Raw genomic sequence first — 20,389 nt, 5'->3', positions numbered from 1 at the left:
CGTTCCCAAGAAAAGATAAGAAGTGCCGGCATCTGCACCGGCAGAAAACCGAATCGGATCAAGCCTGGTGAAAACCGTGATGAATAGAAAAACTTCCACCTGGAGCAAATTCACACTCAGCAAGGTGCAAGTGACGTTCGGTTATTAGCAACCGACATGTCAGTTATTTGGCAAGACAGAAGGACATGATTCTGTAACCGTTTCCAGTCGCTGATCTCCACGGCACAACCGGCACAAAAAAAGGCATTCCTAAAATATAAAAGTCTGCGTATATTAAAATGCTTCCTTTCCTGTGTTCACTCACATTGATCATAGCATTGGAGGTGATGCGGAACAGAGTGGCTCTCTCGTTGACGGCCTTGATCTTCTCGTTGCCCTCGACGGGGATCCGCAGGGCCTCGAGCTCGCTGAGAGAACGCTGCAGCGCCGCTCCGTGTTTAGCGATCAGATCGTTACACGTACACAGATCGTCAAGCTTACTCGCCAAGGTCTTCAGAGCCCCCTGCAGTTCGCTGCGGTCCGAGCGTGACGTGGGCTCTTCCTCGCCGGAGTCATCTAAAAACACAGAGAGAAAGAGAGAGGTTAGAGATAAATAATGCTGTTCTGAGATTATTTAATCATAATAATAATAATAATAATAAGTTACACTTATATAGCGCCTTTCACAAAAACCCAAGGTCGCTTTACAAACAAAATTAACAAAATAACAATCACACCAAAATAGCAGGGGAGGAAGGGGAAAAGTGCAGAGAAAAAAGATGGGTTTTTAGTAAAGTTTTAAATTTAGATAGAGGAATAGTAGAACATAGCGAGGATGGAAGAGAGTTCCAAAGCGCAGGGGCAGCAACACTGAAAGATCGGCCACCCATAGTGCTCAGTCTGAACCTGGGAACCACCAGGAGACCGGCATCTGATGACCTTAGGTTACGGGAGGGATTGTAAGATTTTAGGAGGTCTGAAAGATAACGGGGACCCAAACCATGGAGTGCCTTATAGGTGAGAAGTAAAATTTTGTACTGTATGCGCATGGTAATGGGCAGCCAGTGAAGCTGTTCCAGGACTGGGGTGATGTGATCAAACTTCTTTGTATGGGTTAAGATCCGTGCAGCAGAATTCTGGACTATTTGCAAGGGGAGTATTGATTTAGAGGGAAGCCCATGGAGCAAAGAATTGCAATAGTCCAGCCGAGAAGTCACAAAGGCATGGACCAGCGTCTCAGCTGCCGTAGATCATCCAAAACCATGGGCGTTAATATGGTTGCAGCACCACCCACCACCCTTCGAAAGAAAATGTTGCACCCCCAGTAACAAAGGCTTTAGAATTAAAGGACACCCATCTAATTTTGGAAGTCACATGTTTCAGCCACACAGTTGCTTGTTTGTTTGTTTATTAGGATTTTACCGTCATGTTTTACACTTTTGGTTACATTCATGACAGAAACGGGAGTTTCATCGGTTCACAAGGTTATATCAAACAGTCATGGACAAATTGTATCTCCAATGCACCTCACTTGCACGTCTTTGGACTGTGGGAGGACACTGGAGCACCTGGAGGAAACCCACACAGACACGAGGAGAACATGCAAACTCCACACAGAAAGGACCCGGGCCGCTCCACATGGGGATCGAACCCAGGACCTTCTTGCTGTGAGGCGACAGTGCTACCCACTTAGCCACGGTGCCGCCAACCACACAGTTGCTAAAGGAAATTATATGCTTCCAACTTTGCACCAACAGTTTAGGGAAGGCCCTTTCCTGTTCCAGCATGACTGTACCCCTGTACAGTGTTGTGCTCTGTTGACATTAGGGTCCCTGGGCAGCATGTTGGAGCGGACCAGGTACTTTCTGTGTGGAGTTTGCATGTTCTTCCCGTGGCTACGTGGGTTTCTTCCCACAATCCAAAGACATGGTGTAAGTAAGGTGAATTGGAGATACAAAATCGGCCGTGACAGTGTTTGACAACAAAATTGGAACCAAATTGTAAAACGTTTCACCTTCGAATCCTAAAAACACACAAACAAACTTTGAGAACCCAGAGACCCAGGAGCTGTGTGGGTAAAATAAAACTGCATTGATAAAACTGTGTGTGTGTGTGTGTGTGTGTGTGTGTGGGCTGGTTCTGTGTTTCTGTAGGTGTAAAGTAAATGAGATTGTTAGTCTGTGAGTCATGCCGTGTGCTGGTTCCCATGTGTTTGTAACTGAAGCTTTGATTAGCGAGATGTTGGTGTTGCTGCATCATTACCGAGCTGAATCAGACAGATAAAAAAGAGAAACTTTATTTTCATTTTTGTCTGCATTTAAAAGGTTACATCTACGAAATACCACACGCTATATGGCCAAAAGTCTGTGGACACCCCTTCTAATTATTCAGTTCTGGTGTTTTAACCACAACAATTGCTTACAGTTGTACAGAATTAATTACATGAATATATAATACTCTGGTCGTTTGGGTGGTGCAGCAGCCTATTACGCTCACCCACCTATCGCTAGCACTTTCATGCTACACAGATATGATTGACTATGTCTGAGAGGATGATGGCCAAAGCCCTGTGATACATTGGCTATCTGTCTGGGGCGTGTTCCTGCCTGCAGTTTTTCGGGTGGAATCGGACCTACCACGATCCTAATAACCTGCGTCCGTGCATTTGGTCCCTGGTCAAGAAAACAAACACAATATAGCAGCAATACTTGGGAACAGGACGGCTCACTTGTTAATGGAAACAAACACTAAAAGTGGGATCACAGATTTAAAAACACACCGTACCATAGGGTTCCGTGCTTGGAACAATAGCATATGGCCGTGAAAATTATTATCCCGTGTATTATGTAATTTGTTGCGAAATTCAAAATTTTTAAGTTGTGTTTAGCATTTAACATTTTTCATTCACATTTACCGGTTAATCAGCACTATGAGGCGTCCTAGCAATCCTACAGCAATTCAGTTAGCAATCACTTAGTCAAAATGTCCAAGATGTCGAAGTGTAAAGCAGCTAAAAACACGACTCGGGCAACTGAGTTTGGAAAACTCCCAAACAATTCTGTGGACACGAGTTGGGTGTCAAAACATGGACGAGAATTTTCATCTGAGACAGAACATGAAGCCTCACACCGTCGCTGGATGTTCTAGGTTTACATTCAACTATTAAGGTAGCTGTGCTGTGTATCGTAGCTTCTATTTATTCTATCATTCCGTTTATTAGTGTCATTTACTGAATGTGGTTTTCTGTAAAAATCTGTTAAATCTGTGATTTTTGAAACACGAGGTCCATGAACTTAGCAGGGCCCTATCTATCACAAACTGAACACTTCTTAACACAGCAGTAGGGTTCAAGAGAAGAATTGAGGGGATGTTAGTTTCTCTTGGACTGTGCAGAGTTGAGCAACATGGCTCGAGTAAGAAGGTTGACGTATGTCGTAAATATACACGCTCACATCTTCAAGTGTCCATGACATCCTGCAAACGTCAGTCAGATCCCTCCTTGAGGGATTAATATTTGGCAACCTCATTTGAACCATCTGACGAGGACAAAACATCTGGCAAAAAACCTTGCAGAATGCAGAACAAGAGTCAGCGACAGTTTGGAAACGTCCTCTGAGGGCAGTTTAAGATTTAGCAAGCCTTAAAGCACTAGGACAGGGGGCAGGATGTGGAAACGGGTGGATGGACTAGTCTGTTGGAAATGACCAGAGACACAGATAAGGATTTGGCAACCACTGGGTTCATTAGGTGGAATGTTTGGCCATTTATCAAAGGAAACGGTTGTCACAGGGTGGCGAGTGCCTCGTGATAGAGGCGTCAGATGTAACCCCACACCTGAGATATTAAGCAATGAATCCAGATGCAGGAGACTAAACCAAGGCAGAATGATAATGGAACAGAATTAAACAAAAGAGTGCATGTGTGCATCTCCGCTAGCTACTTAGTCCACCAAGCCTGTTACAACCCAGATGCTCACCAGAGGAACAGACAGGGGAACGCCCTACGTGCCATTACTGACTGAGTTCCCAGAAACCCAACCTAAAGAACATCAGCAATACAGAAGACTCAGCCCAGAGCTGAGTCCCAGGTACGTTCAGAAAGTCTGTAGCAAGTACCTTTGGATGAGTTTTTGACAACTGTGCCCCCTACCTGCCAGACAGTGTAGGTATGGCAGGTCAGTATTTGCAAAACTTTGAAAACAAGACACAAAAAAGCACACAAGTTCTGTGGACAATAGACTTAGATTAAAGACTTAGATTTGAACCATTGATAGAAGAAAGCTACCAGCTACTCAGTCCACCAGGCCAGTTACGACCCAAATGCTCACCAGAGGAACAGACAGGGGAACGCTCTACATGCCATTACTGACTGAGTTCCCAGAAATCCAACCTAAAGAACATCAGCGATACAGAAGACTCGGCCCAGAGCTGAGTCCCAGGTACGTTCAGAAAGTCTGTAGCAAGTACCTTTAGATAAGGCACAGGGAATGCTTTGAAGCGTAGCTCAAAGAGAGTTTTTGACAACCTGCGCCCCCTACCTGCCAGACAGTGTAGGTATGGCGGGTCAGTATTTGAAAAATATCAAAACAAGACACAAATCAAACACACAAACTCTGTGGACAATAGACTATGATTAAACATGTGGACAGTTGAAAGAAAAAAGACGGTCAGCTACTCAGTCCACCAGGCCAGTAACAACCCAAACGCTCACCAGAGGAACAGACACAGGAACACGAAAGGCTGCCACATCACCCATGGACAAAACTGAAGAATTAAAGGTGTCTAAGGCAGCTACAGTACAAGAAGGTTCCCGAAAAACCAAACTAGCAAGAAAACTAGTGGAACAAGGATCCTGAAAATTAGAACGGTGGAGAGAATTTGGTGAATCGGCTCATCTAAAATGCCCCTCGGTGTGAGTGATTTCCCCGGTGTTTTCGGGTGGCGCCGAGCCCCCCATGACCCCGAATCGGATGAAGTGCTTAGCAAAAAAAAAGAAATGAATGAGCAGCCGGGCGCGCAAGGACAGCGAGGTAAGAAATCAATGCTGGAGTTTCTCCTCACTCAGCTCAAAAAGAAGTGGTTCAGTCAGCAACCTCAACACTACATTAACTTCCTCTTACAACCTCAACACTGTGTGTGTGTGTGTGTGTGTGAGAGAGAGAGAGAGAGAGAGAGAGAGAGAGAGAGAGAGAGAGAGAGAGAGAGAGAGAGAGATGATCGTGAAACCTGACAGTCAAACATGAACTCTCACCCAAAGAGAAGTGACAGCATGATTATTAGATTAACTACACAACCAAAAGTATGTAGACACCACTTCTTAGCAGCACTAACTACAGGTTATTATGTGCCATACTAATTATAGAGTAAAGCACTCCACTGTTAGACTCTGGAGCTTTGAGGATACATTTTCTGGAAGGATGAATAAGTTTCCTCCTTCAATCAATCTGACTAATCGATGCTATGCTAATGCTACCAGCCTGATAAATGTAGAACGCCTACAAATGAAGGGTTGCTTCTGTTTGTGAAGAGAACTTTACAAGCCAGACTTTACCTCCCAACATCAACTCAAATCCCTACAGTCCTGTTACAAAATCGAATCTACTCAAACACTACATAGGGCAGTGCAGTGAGTCACTTTAAAAGTGTACAGAACAAAAAATGGGCTACAGTCAGTAACTGTATACCCAAACAGCATCTGTACGGTAGGTGTTTAACTAAACAGTCAATGAAAGAACAGAGGTATGTGTACCTAATAAAGTGGCCAGTGGGTCATGAGGTGATTCGTAAAAGAAGAAGATCCAGGTACACCCACAATAAGATCAAAGCTCCAGTATGTGCTTTACACACTGATGTACTGGGATGAATGGTTCACTACAGCAGGGTCAACAGCAAGCGGCACAAAGCTAATCAGCATACAAAGCACACGTCAAGGGTAGCGTGTCAGCTAACACACACACACACACACACATACATATGTATGCACACACACGTGCACACAAAGTGTGCCAGCATGATACTATTTCAATAACCATCTGCGCCACCTTCATAATATTACATTAACCAACTGTGCCAACATTATAATATTATATTTACCAACTGTGCCACTATTAAACTATTATATTAACCAATTGTGCCACTTTTATAATATTTAACCCACTGTGGCACTTTTATAATATTATATAAATCGACTGTGCCACATTTATAATGTTATAAATATCAACTGTGCCACCTTTATAATGTTATAAATATCAACTGTACCATCTTTATACTATTACATTAACCTTCCGTGCCACCATTATACTCTTATATTAACCAATTGTGCCATCATTACAGCATTATATAAACAAACTGTGCCATCATTATACTATTATATTAACCAACTGTGCCATCATTATACTATTATATTAACCAACTGTGCCACCATTATACTATTATATTTACCAACTGTGCCAACATTATTATTTTATTTTTACCAACTGTGCCACCATTATACTATTACATTAACCAACTGTGTCACTATTATAATTTTATATTCACCAACTGTGCCATCATTATAGTATTATATTAATCAACTGTGCCATCATTATAGTATTATATAAACAAACTGTGCCAACATTATACTATTATATTAACTGTACCACACATATTCTATTATACTATATAGTAACCAGCTATGCCACCTTTATGCTATTACATTAACCAACTTTGCCATCATTATAGTATTATATAAACAAACTGTGCTAACATTATAGTACTTTATTAACCAACTGTGCCACCTTTATAATATTATATTTACCAACTGTGCCACCTTTATAATATTATATTAACCAACTGTGTCGCCTTTATAATATTATAGTAACCAACTGTGCCAACATTATAATATTATATTTACCAACTGTGCCACTATTACAGTATTACATTAACCAACTGTGCCAACATTATAACATTATATTAACCAACTGTGCCACCTTTATATTATTACATTAACCAACTGTGCCAACATTATAATATTATATTAACCAACTGTGCCACTATTACAGTATTATATTAACCAACTGTGCCAACATTATAATATTACATTTACCAACTGTGCCACCTTTATAATGTTATATTAACCAACTGTGCCACTATTACAGTATTATATTAACCAACTGTGCCAACATTATACTATTATATTTACCAACTGTGCCACTATTACAGTATTATATTAACCAACTGTGCCAACATTATACTATTATATTTACCAACTGTGCCACTATTACAGTATTATATTAACCAACTGTGCCAACATTATAATATTACATTTACCAACTGTGCCACCTTTATATTATTATATTTACCAACTGTGCCACTATTACAGTATTATATTAACCAACTGTGCCAACATTATACTATTATATTTACCAACTGTGCCACTATTACAGTATTATATTAACCAACTGTGCCAACATTATAATATTACATTTACCAACTGTGCCACCTTTATAATGTTATATTAACCAACCATGCCACAAATATAATATTATATTTACCAACTGTGCCCACATACTATTACAGCACTTACTGTGTCATCTTTATAATATTACACTCACCAACTAACACATACCCCTATACTTCTTTACATTATTTACCCACTGTGCCACCTTTCTACAATTACATCTACCACCTGAACCAAGAATACACACACTGATTTTTTTTACCCACCCCGGCTGAACAACGCTCATCCACTCACACCTTTACACACCTTTACACTTTCACTGACACCAGCTGAGGCGCTCACACACTCATTCATCTGCTATCAAAATGCCCCACTCACCATGACTGGCAGGCTACAGGTGCTGCTGAATGAAATAATGGGCGCCCGTGTGATTCTACCCGCCGGATAGTTATAGACGCTCAGAGGAACGAGAGGAAGACGATCAGTCTGAAGGAACGGCGTATGACTCATCTCTCCCCTCCTAACTAACACCAAACTGTGTGTGTGTGTGTGTGTGTGTGTCTGCGAGCGGCTGCTTCACACAAAGCACCTCGCCACACAGAGAAAGTGTGTGTGTGTGTGTGTGTGTGTGTGAGAGAGAGAAACATACAGAGAGAGAGAGAAACATACAGAGAGAGAAAGAAACATACAGAGAGAGAGTCTTAAATCTGTAACCAAGCTTCGGCAATATGACTGATGTCCATATTTGTCATGTCAGTAAAGATACCATTGAATTGAACAGAACTGAGAGGTACAGAGAGAGATACACTTTTGGTTGTTATTAACCCCTTCTGGTTGGTAATAACCCCTTTTGGTTGGTAGTAACCCCAATTGGTAGTAAACCCTTAAGGATGGCAGTAACCCTTTTTGGTTTGCAGTAACCCGTTTTGGATGGTAGTAACCCCTTTTGGTTGGCAGTAACCTGTTTTGGTTGGCACTAACCCCTTTTGGTTGGTAGTAAACCCTTTTTGTTGGCCTTAACCCCTTTTGGTTGGCGCTAACCCGTTTTGGTTGGTACTAACCCCTTTTGGTTGGTACTAACCACTGCATGCCAGAAACACCCCACATTATTCACTATTTTAGAGATGCATCATAATTTGATCCTGTCAAAGTCACTCAGATCCTTACGCCCATTTAATCACCCTGTCAGTGGTTTTAATGTTGTGGCTGATCAGTGCATGTGTGTGTGTGTGTGTGTGTGTGTGTGTATGTCTGTGTGTATACTGTATGCAGTAGATAGGTGTGTATATGTACAGAAATATAAAACACTATTAAGTATAAATATATATATATATATATATATATATATATATATATATATATATATATATATATATCCTACACTTTGTAGTTGTAGTCCATCTATTTCTCTAAATAATTTTTACCCTGCCTTCACCCTGTTCTTCAATGGTCAGGACCCCCACAGGACCACCACTGTTGGCTGGATATTTTTGGTTGGTGGACTATTCTCAGTCCAGCGGTGACAGTGAGGTGTTTAAAAACTCCAGCAGCGCTGCTGTGTCTGATACACTCATACCAGCACAACACACACTAACACACCACCACCATGTCAGTGTCACTGCAGTGCTGAGAATCATCCACCACCTAAATAATACCTGCTCTGTAGTGGTCCTGACTATTGAAGAACAGGGTGAAAGCAGGCTAACAAAGCATGCAGAGAAACAGATGGACTACAGTCAGTAATTGTAGAACTACAAAGTGCTTCTATATGGTAAGTGAAGCTGATAAAATGGACAGTGAGTGTAGAAACCAGGAGGTGGTTTTAATGTTATGGCTGATCAGTGTATATATGTGTGCATGTATGGCAATATCACTGTGAATATACAGTGTATCACAAAAGTGAGTACACCCCTCACATTTCTGCAAATATTTCATTATATCTTTTCATGGGACAACACTATAGACATGAAACTTGGATATAACTTAGAGTAGTCAGTGTACAGCTTGTATAGCAGTGTAGATTTACTGTCTTCTGAAAATAACTCAACACACAGCCATTAATGTCTAAATAGCTGGCAACATAAGTGAGTACACCCTACAGTGAACATGTCCAAATTGTTCCCAAATGTGCCGTTGTCCCTCCCTGGTGTCATGTGTCAAGGTCCCAGGTGTAAATGGGGAGCAGGGCTGTTAAATTTGGTGTTTTGGGTACAATTCTCTCATACTGGCCACTGGATATTCAACATGGCACCTCATGGCAAAGAACTCTCTGAGGATGTAAGAAATAGAATTGTTGCTCTCCACAAAGATGGCCTGGGCTATAAGAAGATTGCTAACACCCTGAAACTGAGCTACAGCATGGTGGCCAAGGTCATACAGCGGTTTTCCAGGACAGGTTCCACTCGGAACAGGCTTCGCCAGGGTCAACCAAAGAAGGTGAGTCCACGTGTTCGGCGTCATATCCAGAGGTTGGCTTTAAAAAATAGACACATGAGTGCTGCCAGCATTGCTGCAGAGGTTGAAGACGTGGGAGGTCAGCCTGTCAGTGCTCAGACCATACGCCGCACACTGCATCAACTCGGTCTGCATGGTCGTCATCCCAGAAGGAAGCTGACGCACAAGAAAGCCCGCAAACAGTTTGCTGAAGACAAGCAGTCCAAGAACATGGATTACTGGAATGCCCTGTGGTCTGACGAGACCAAGATAAACTTGTTTGGCTCAGATGGTGTCCAGCATGTGTGGCGGCGCCCTGGTGAGAAGTACCAAGACAACTGTATCTTGCCTACAGTCAAGCATGGTGGTGGTAGCATCATGGTCTTGGGCTGCATGAGTGTTGCTGGCACTGGGGAGCTGCAGTTCATTGAGGGAAACATGAATTCCAACATGTACTGTGACATTCTGAAACAGAGCATGATCCCCTCCCTTCGAAAACTGGACCTCATGGCAGTTTTCCAACAGGATAACGACCCCAAACACAACCTCCAAGATGACAACTGCCTTGCTGAGGAAGCTGAAGGTAAAGGTGATGGACTAAACCCAATTGAGCACCTGTGGCGCATCCTCAAGTGGAAGGTGGAGTAGTTCAAGGTGTCTAACATCCACCAGCTCCGTGATGTCATCATGGAGGAGTGGAAGAGGATTCCAGTAGCAACCTGTGCAGCTCTGGTGAATTCCATGCCCAGGAGGGTTAAGGCAGTGCTGGATAATAATGGTGGTCACACAAAATATTGACACTTTGGGCACAATTTGTACATGTTCACTGTGGGGTGTACTCACTTATGTTGCCAGCCATTTAGACATTAATGGCTGTGTGTTGAGTTATTTTCAGAAGACAGTAAATCTACACTGCTAAACAAGTTGTACACTGACTACTCTAAGTTATATCCAAGTTTCATGTCTATAGTGTTGTCCCATGAAAAGATATAATAAAATATTTGCAGAAATGTGAGGGGTGTACTCACTTTTGTGATACACTGTACACACACCTATCTAGTACATACATTATTAGTTCATTTCATAAGCTACACCTTCAATACAAAGGAACAGACAGTTTGTGGGTAGACAGTTACTGACTGAAGTCCATGTGTTGCTCTGTACACTTTGTCTAATGGGCTCCACAGTGATCATGTCTTCCCCAAAATAAGCCCAGAATCTGTCCTGTTTACCAACCCGAGGATTTCAAACCTGTGTAACCAGGAGAGGATATGATGCGGTTATACACACATGTTCTACAATGAAATGCTAATGATGTACTGCAGAGAATAATAATCACATTAGAATTATAAGATGTAATAAAAGTCGTAATCAGGTCTGGTTACACAATCCGCTGAGGAAACGACTTGGTTACAGAAACTCTCACTGTTTTCTAAATACCAGCGCTGATGAATTTTGTACAGTGTGGCCTTTCTAACACTGACAGAGGGAACAGCGTGTCTGATCTGTGTCTTCATACAGTCACAGAAAACCGTCTGAGCTCTCTAGGGCCTCAGAGAGGGATTAAGATATTCAAAAAATAATATCATACCGTATATATAAAATGATAAAATCAGGGTCAGGGTTGCGGTGGGTCCGATACATTGGGAGAAAGTCAGGAAACACCTCACCTTACAGCGCAAACACACGCAAACACACACACACACACACACACACTTAGAGTAATTTCTAAGAACTCCAGTTGGTCTGATTGCATGTCTTTGGACTGTGGGAGGAAACCAGAGCACCCGGAGGAAACCCACCCGTACACAGGGAGAACATGGGACAGTGGTAGCCTAGTGGGTAGAGCTTTGGGATATTAACCGAAAGGTTGAGAGTTGAAATCCCAGCTATGCTATTCAGCCCCTGTTGGGCCCCTGAGCAAGGCCCTTAACTCTCTCTGTTTCAGGGGTGCCGTACAATCGCTGACCCTGCTCTCTGAACAAGCTGGAATAAGCAACAATAAAGCCATTCTATCCTAACATGCTCCACACATGGTCGCCCAGACAAGGAATTGAACCCAGGCCTTTCTTGCTGCGAGGCGCCAGCGCTACCCACAACACCCTGGTGCCGCCCGTCTGCTCAAACCGTGATACAAAAATAACAGCATCACAAATTCAGAACCACGATCAGCGGCGCAATGAGAACCAAGGACAGCGACCAAAATAAACGCACAAGCTCGTCCTGCAGAATCAGATACACGCTGAAGGACAAAGAATTTAGTCCAGAAGTCCAGAGAGCAGCTCATCCAAGAAGATATAAAAAATAACTACACTGATCAGCCATAACATTAAAACCACTCACTGTCTATTTTATCAGCTCCACTTACCATATAGAAGCACTTTGTAGTTCTACAATTACTGACTGTAGTCCATCTGTTTCTCTACATACTTTGTTAGCCCCCTTTCACCCTGTTCTTCAATGATCAGGACCCCCACAGAGCAGGTATTATTTAGGTGGTGGATCATTCTCAGCACTGCAGTGACACTGACTTGGTGGTGGTGTGTTAGTGTGTGTTGTGCTGGTATGAGCGCTGCTGGAGCTTTTAAATACCGTGTCCACTCACTGTCCACTCTATTAGACACTCCTACCTAGTCGGTCCACCTTGTAGATGTGAAGTCAGAGACGATCGCTCATCTATTGCTGCTGTTTGAGTCGGTCATCTTCTAGACCTTCATCAGTGGTCACAGGACGCTGCCCACGGGGCGCTGTTGGCTGGATATTTTTTGGGTTGGTGGACTATTCTCAGTCCAGCAGTGACAGTGAGGTGTTTAAAAACTCCAGCAGCGCTGCTGTGTCTGATCCACTCGTTCCAGCACAACACACACTAACACACCACCACCATGTCAGTGTCACTGCAGGGCTGAGAATCATCCACCATCTAAATAATACCTGCTCTGTGGGGGTCCTGTGGGGGTCCTGACCATTGAAGAACAGCATGAAAGGGGGCTAACAAAGCATGTAGAGAAACAGATGGACTACAGTCAGTAATTGTAGAACTACAAAGTGCTTCTATATGGTACGTGGAGCTGATAAAATGGACAGAGAGTGTAGAAACAAGGAGGTGGTTTTAGGAAGGCGTCAGGACGGGCATCCAACATAACTCAAGTATCATGACAGTAAAAGGTTCTGGTGAAACTGGGCGTGCACAGCTGTCTGAACCATGACGCACCATCATGTTGTTATTTCCAGCAGTTCATTTGTTTTTATTCTACAATACAAATCTTACTTGGTGTTCTTCCGTGCACTATGAGGGTGGTGGATGCAAACTCTGTAGCCTATCTGAGGTCATCGAGGGTTTGTCCTGCAAATCAATAGTGTGAACTGAAAACAAGGTCAGTCACATTTAATAATGTGTGTTTTTACAGGGTCCAATTGATTCTATACACCTTTTAGGAATGGGTGCAAAAGAAACATCTGAACTTTATAACCAGAAGGGGTGTCCACATACTTTTAGCTGTATGGTGCATGTGTATACTGGTATAGACATTTAGGGGACCTGAGTGATCTCTGTTCTCCTGTAATCTGTCATTATACCTGCAGAGAGCTTTAAATCCACTGTTGGGCCCTTAAGCAAGGCCCCTAATCCTGTCTGCTCCAGGGGCGCTGTACAATGGCTGACCCTGATCTCTGACATGTGTATATAAATATATATAAAAAAAATAAAGTCATCCTTCTTTTCAGTTATTCAGTGTCTACCTGGTCAGGGTCTGGCTGGATCTGATTTATTGGGCGAAAGGCAGGAAACACCCTGGACAGGTCGCCAGTCCATCACAGGGCAAACACACACTAGTCTTTGGACTGGTGGGAAAAAACAGGAGCGCCTGCAGGAAAACCCATCTAGACACAGGGAGAACATGCAAACTACAAATAGAAAGAAATCAAACCCAGACCCTCCTTGCTGTGAGAAGACAGGCCGCCAGCAACACCTATAAATACCCTTAAATACACGTATGCACGACTGTCCTTGAGCTCTGGCACTTTATTTCACAATCTACACACATACGCGCACACACACACACACACACACACACACACATGATGAGATGTGACACTGTGTAAATTGTAAGTTTTATGTGAAAGGCTGAAGACACATTACATGGTGATTTTTTCTTCTCATAATAAATCAGTCTGGGTTAATTAAATGACCGCTGTTAATTTTCCACATCATTAACAGTGTAAATAAACACTTCAGTATGCTCTACAGAGTAAAAACTTTAGATACAGGATAATAATCTATCTATCTATCTATCTATCTATCTATCTATCTATCTATCTATCTATCTATCTCTTCACCGATCAGTCTATCTATCTATCTATCTATCTATCTATCTATCTATCTATCTATCTATCTATCTATCTATCTATCTATCTATCTATCTATCTATCTATCTCTATCTCTTCACCGATCAGTCTATCTATCTATCTATCTATCTATCTATCTATCTATCTATCTATCTATCTATCTATCTATCTATCTATCTATCTATCTATCTCTTCATCGATCAGTCTCTCTCTGTCTATCTATCTATCTACAGTGTATCACAAAAGTGAGTACACCCCTCACATTTCTGCAAATATTTTATTATATCTTTTCATGGGACAACACTATAGAAATAAAACTTGGATATAACTTAGAGTAGTCAGTGTACAGCTTGTATAGCAGTGTAGATTTACTGTCTTCTGAAAATAACTCAACACACAGCCATTAATGTCTATATAGCTGGCAACATAAGTGAGTACACCCCACAGTGAACATGTCCAAATTGTGCCCAAAGTGTCAATATTTTGTGTGACCACCATTATTATCCAGCACTGCCTTAACCCTCCTGGGCATGGAATTCACCAGAGCTGCACAGGTTGCTACTGGAATCCTCTTCCACTCCTCCATGATGACATCACGGAGCTGGTGGATGTTAGACACCTTGAACTCCTCCACCTTCCACTTGAGGATGCGCCACAGGTGCTCAATTGGGTTTAGTCCATCACCTTTACCTTCAGCTTCCTCAGCAAGGCAGTTGTCATCTTGGAGGTTGTGTTTGGGGTCGTTATCCTGTTGGAAAACTGCAATGAGGCCCAGTTTTCGAAGGGAGGGGATCATGCTCTGTTTCAGAATGTCACAGTACATGTTGGAATTCATGTTTCCCTCAATGAACTGCAGCTCCCCAGTGCCAGCAACACTCATGCAGCCCAAGACCATGATGCTACCACCACCATGCTTGACTGTAGGCAAGATACAGTTGTCTTGGTACTTCTCACCAGGGCGCCGCCACACATGCTGGACACCATCTGAGCCAAACAAGTTTATCTTGGTCTCGTCAGACCACAGGGCATTCCAGTAATCCATGTTCTTGGACTGCTTGTCTTCAGCAAACTGTTTGCAGGCTTTCTTGTGCGTTAGCTTCCTTCTGGGATGACGACCATGCAGACCGAGTTGATGCAGTGTGTGGCGTATGGTCTGAGCACTGACAGGCTGACCTCCCACGTCTTCAACCTCTGCAGCAATGCTGGCAGCATTCATGTGTCTATTTTTTAAAGCCAACCTCTGGATATGACGCCGAACACATGGACTCAACTTCTTTGGTCGACCATGGCGAAGCCTGTTCCGAGTGGAACCTGTCCTGGAAAACCGCTGTATGACCTTGGCCACCATGCTGTAGCTCAGTTTCAGGGTGTTAGCAATCTTCTTATAGCCCAGGCCATCTTTGTGGAGAGCAACAATTCTATTTCTCACATCCTCAGAGAGTTCTTTGCCATGAGGTGCCATGTTGAATATCCAGTGGCCAGTATGAGAGAATTGTACCCAAAACACCAAATTTAACAGCCCTGCTCCCCATTTACACCTGGGACCTTGACACATGACACCAGGGAGGGACAACGACACATTTGGGCACAATTTGGACATGTTCACTGTGGGGTGTACTCACTTATGTTGCCAGCTATTTAGATATTAATGGCTGTGTGTTGAGTTATTTTCAGAAGACAGTAAATCTACACTGCTATACAAGCTGTACACTGACTACTCTAAGTTATATCCAAATTTCATGTCTATAGTGTTGTCCCATGAAAAGATATAATGAAATATTTGCAGAAATGTGAGGGGTGTACTCACTTTTGTGATACACTGTACCTACCTACGTTCACATGAAATGTCCAGTTCATACTAATTACATACCCTATCAAGACACACATCAGACTTCTAATTTTTGAATGTGTTTCCGCCACAGCAATTGATAACTGGAAATTATATGCTTCCAATATTGCAGAAACAGTTTAGGGAAGGCCTTTACTGTTCCTGAGCACAAAAGCAAGCTCTAATATGGTCAGCACAGAGCCCTGACCTCAGCCCTACTGAACAGCTCTGGAATGAACTGGAACATCAGTTGAGGCTCTTTTGACTAAATGGGCACAGACATACTTCAAAGTCTTGTGAGAAGCCTACTCAGAAGAGCGGCTGTTGTTTGTTTGTTTATTAGGATTTTACCGTCATGTTTTACACCTTTGGTTACATTCATGACAGGAAATATATATATATATATATATATATATATATATATATATAACCCCTATATATATATTTATATATATATATATAAAACAGTCCTGGACAATTTAGTGTCTCCAGTTCACCTCACTTGCATGTCATGTCTTTGGAATGTGGGAGGAAACTGGAACTCCCGGAGTAAACCCACACAGACACGGAGAGAACATGCAAACTCAACACAGAAAGGACACGGACCGCCCCACCTGGGGACTGAACCCTGGGCCTTTTTGCTGTGAGGCGACAGTTGAGCCACCGTGCCACCCAGTGGCTGTTGTTAAAGCTAAAAAGATCACATAACGTTTACTCTATTTTAATACTATTTGTTTATGAAATAGAATGTCCAACAAGTTCATGGTCAGGTGTCCAAATACTTTTGAGAATTAGAAGCTAATAAAGAAATGTTTTTAATATTGGTGATACCCCCAGCAGCAGAAACAGCAATATTCCTAATCCCGCTTTACAGCATGAGCAGTTCAGCATCGCCTCAGAGGAGCCGTTTGTTCTGTAGAGAAACTCTGTGGTATTTGTGGGCTTTTAAAGGTCGTTCCCGGTCAATATCGCAACAAAGGACGCAGCCTGCAAAGTCTGACCGTTCCAGCTGACGCTAACATTAATCGATCATGTTCTGTACATAAGTTTCATCTAACAGCACACAGTAACGTCCAGGCTCGTCCTCCTTCAGCTACAGCGATAAAACACAGAAACGACAGCTGCTTCATCTGCTCTTACATCTCAACTCTATTGAATCACAACAGAACTTACAAAATTAATCATTTTATACAGCTTTATACTGATCAGGGTTGCAGCGGGTCTGGTTCAGAGGGAAAACACTGAGCACGAGGTAGGAACACCCTGGACAGGGCGCCTAACCATCATTGATAGTCAGCCATTTCTGTGTAAACGTTCGCCTGGCCGATAGCACCTCTGAGATTCGAACCCGGATCAGCCACACCAATATAATACAGCAGTGTTCCCTTATTACATGCCCAAAGTAACATAACTTGCACAGTTAATGTGGTTCAGGAGCTACTTTTCTGTTCTGGCCATCTCGTACACTCGCTCAGTGGTCATCATCTTCCACCACCATGAGATTTTCAGCAGTTTTCTGATGCAGTTGTTCTCAAAAGCCATTACGTTACCTAGTTAGCTACAGTTAGAGTAGTTAACTAGAGTAGTTAGCTGTCACCAGCCTGCACAGTACAGCCCTAAACAGTACGTTAAATTAGTGCAGTAGTTATAGTGTGTAGAGTTGTTGCATACGTTTATGTTCACAGCATGTAGCAGACGTTCTAATCCAGAGTAACTTACAGATCAAACATCTGCTAGAACCCTGTTAGAACCAGTGTGGGTAGTACCAGTAGAAGGAAAAGATAGAGACATTTGTATGTTCAAGGTTTGTCTCCATTTAAGCACTTTGTGAAGAAGTGATAAACGTCATTCCATCAATTGGGTGCTGTTACCGAAAGCCTTGATGCCTGTCTTCCTTGAGTTTGATTAGTCTATCAAGACAAGCTCGATAGACTAATAGCTCGAGAGTTAGGTTCCCTAAGGTAGGTCGGAGGTCGGGGTTGTTTCAGTTTAAATGCAGGTGTAGATAGAGAGCAGGGCGGGCCGAAGTGGCAGTTTTTGGGTTGACTGAATGCCAGGCGAGCGACTGGCATTCTGTTTAGTAGAGTGTGACAGCAGTAGCCTAGCATTTGAGGTACTGGACTAGTAATCAGAATAGTAATCAGAAGGTTGATGGTTTAAGCCTTACCACTGCCAGGTTGCCACTGATGGACCTTTGAGCAAGGCCCTTAACCCTCAATTGCTTCGATTGTATACTGTCACAGATGTGAGTGGCTTTGGATAACAGCATCTGCTAAATGCCCAAAATTTAAAGTGGTGCAACTTTGAGATGCATTTTTATCCAAAGCGACTTACAGTACTGTGACAGTATCTTGTCTAATCAATTGAGGGTTAAGGGCCTTGCTCAAGGGCCAACAGTGGCAACCTGGTAGTGGTGAGGCCTGAACCAGCGACTTTTTGATTACTAGTCCAGTACCTTAACCACTAGGCTACTAGGCTACAACCATCACTCGTTAGCTGGCAAGAATCCGTAACGAGAAAAGTCTCACGTTTAAATACACCAAGAGGCGCTAAAGTCGTTCAGTTTTCGTTCATGAAGCACAAACCAAATATTTTATGGACATTTTTGTATTCTAAATAAATCCATAGAGAGGATTTTAGGACACAGAGAAGCTGAGAGTGTCCCAAAATAAAGGGTCGATTCTCTAATGAAGTATTTCACAGTTATCACAAACATGTCAAGTAGATTAAAACAAACACACACACACACACAAGCAATAAGCAATTATATTTGTGATAGACTCTAGATAGAATAGTGTGTGTGTGTGTGTGTGTGTGTGTGTGTGTGAGAGAGAGAGAGAGAGAGAGAGAGAGAGAGATTAAGAAGTAAGGAAGCTAAAGCCCAAGCCTAGACCAGTCAATCAAACCCAAAATTAAGGCTGAGAGAGAGAGAGAGAGAGAGAGGGAGGGACTCACTGGTACCTCTGAGGCAGGCGAAATTTAGGAGACGGCAAAAGGAGGACGAGCGGACCGGAGCAGGACTGTTGGAGGAATTCGAGGCACCGTCTCCTCTCCCCCGTCCGCCGTGGGCCGTGAGCGGACTGTTGCCGAACCGACGCAGGCAGCCCGAGCCGCATGCGGTGCGCACTGTGCCCGGTTCCCAGCATGCTCGGCTCTTCATTACACCTCGTCCTCTTCCTCGGCTCTAAGCTTCACTCACACACACACTCACACACACACACACACACACACTCGGTGCAGGAAGTGCGCCGGACAGCATCGTGAGCCAGGGAGGGGGGAGAGCGCACCGGTGATTCTCCGGTGATTTTTTTTTATTCAGTGCACACACACTCTCACACACACACACACTTACACGGGTAATATAGTAGATTTACCAGTTCCCTCCAGAGGTGAAATGAGAGGTGAGAGAGGTTTAGAGAGAGAGAATGTTCGAGTGTCCTGACTCTTTCAAACACAGCACATCATTATTACAGTGTGTCTGTCAGTAGCACTGCTGCAGTGTGTTTAAAGTGTGTGTGTGTGTGTGTGTGTGTGTGTGTACATGCTGACTGGCTTTTTTCTCTCTCTCCAAGTTTACCCACATTTCCCAGTTTACCCACAAACATAAACACACACACACACACACACACACACACACATTCAGTTTGGTACTATAATAAAGCTGCTACAGAAAAAAATCACTGCATTCACTGCAGTGCACTGACGATAGCAAGCAGGACAAGGTCAGTACATCACACACACACACACACACACACACATCTAGGTGCATGCGTATACTGTACGTACTGGTTCTATAGAGTGTAACACTAGAAGGTAAATCTCACACCACAGTATACGCGGCACCAAGGTCATTCTAATAAACTGATTAGTAAAGATATGTTTGATGTGCGATGTTTTTATCTTTATTCATGTTTATGTATCCAGAGCAGTGGGTTTTAATCTTAACATTCATGCCTTATTTACATCACTATGTACCTGAAGCCTGCTGTGGAGGACAGAAGCCCCAAGCAACAAGATACTACCGACATCATTCTTCACCTTTTCCTCACCTGACACTTCTGGTTGTTGTTGCCAAATATATATATGTTTTTGTATTTTGTTTATGCCTTTTCTCCCCTTTTTCTCATCATGCTTCCTCTCCACTAATGCCGATCCCCGCTCTGATTTGAGGAGAACGGAGCTAACCCACGCCCCCTCTGCAGAGGCAATTTAACCTGCCTGTGGGCCCAGGGGCTACGGCTGGTTGTGGGCCCCCACGTATAATTTTCATAAAATCAGTACACAACGCAAGACAAGTTCCTTCCGAACTAATATAGCTAATATAGCACACAGACAACAATCAACAGGTCAAAACATTAAATGCAGATT

The 20,389-nt window shown here is 42.9% G+C and overlaps 1 protein-coding gene across 1 annotated transcript in view; it reads right to left on the bottom strand.

Moving 5' to 3' along the window:
* The window catches only part of osbp2b (oxysterol binding protein 2b), a 53,467-nt gene that overhangs the window by 16,800 nt on the left and 16,278 nt on the right, over positions 1 to 20,389 (bottom strand). The window contains exon 3 of the mRNA XM_063017858.1: positions 305 to 555. Coding sequence (XP_062873928.1) covers positions 305 to 555 — 251 coding nt within the window. The remainder of the gene's footprint in view (positions 1 to 304; positions 556 to 20,389) is intronic.

Source organism: Trichomycterus rosablanca, chromosome 21, assembly GCF_030014385.1.
Source record: "Trichomycterus rosablanca isolate fTriRos1 chromosome 21, fTriRos1.hap1, whole genome shotgun sequence".
NCBI lineage: Eukaryota > Metazoa > Chordata > Actinopteri > Siluriformes > Trichomycteridae > Trichomycterus > Trichomycterus rosablanca.
The sequence above is the reverse complement of the archived record's forward strand: the minus strand, read 5'-3'. Positions and strand labels throughout refer to the sequence as shown.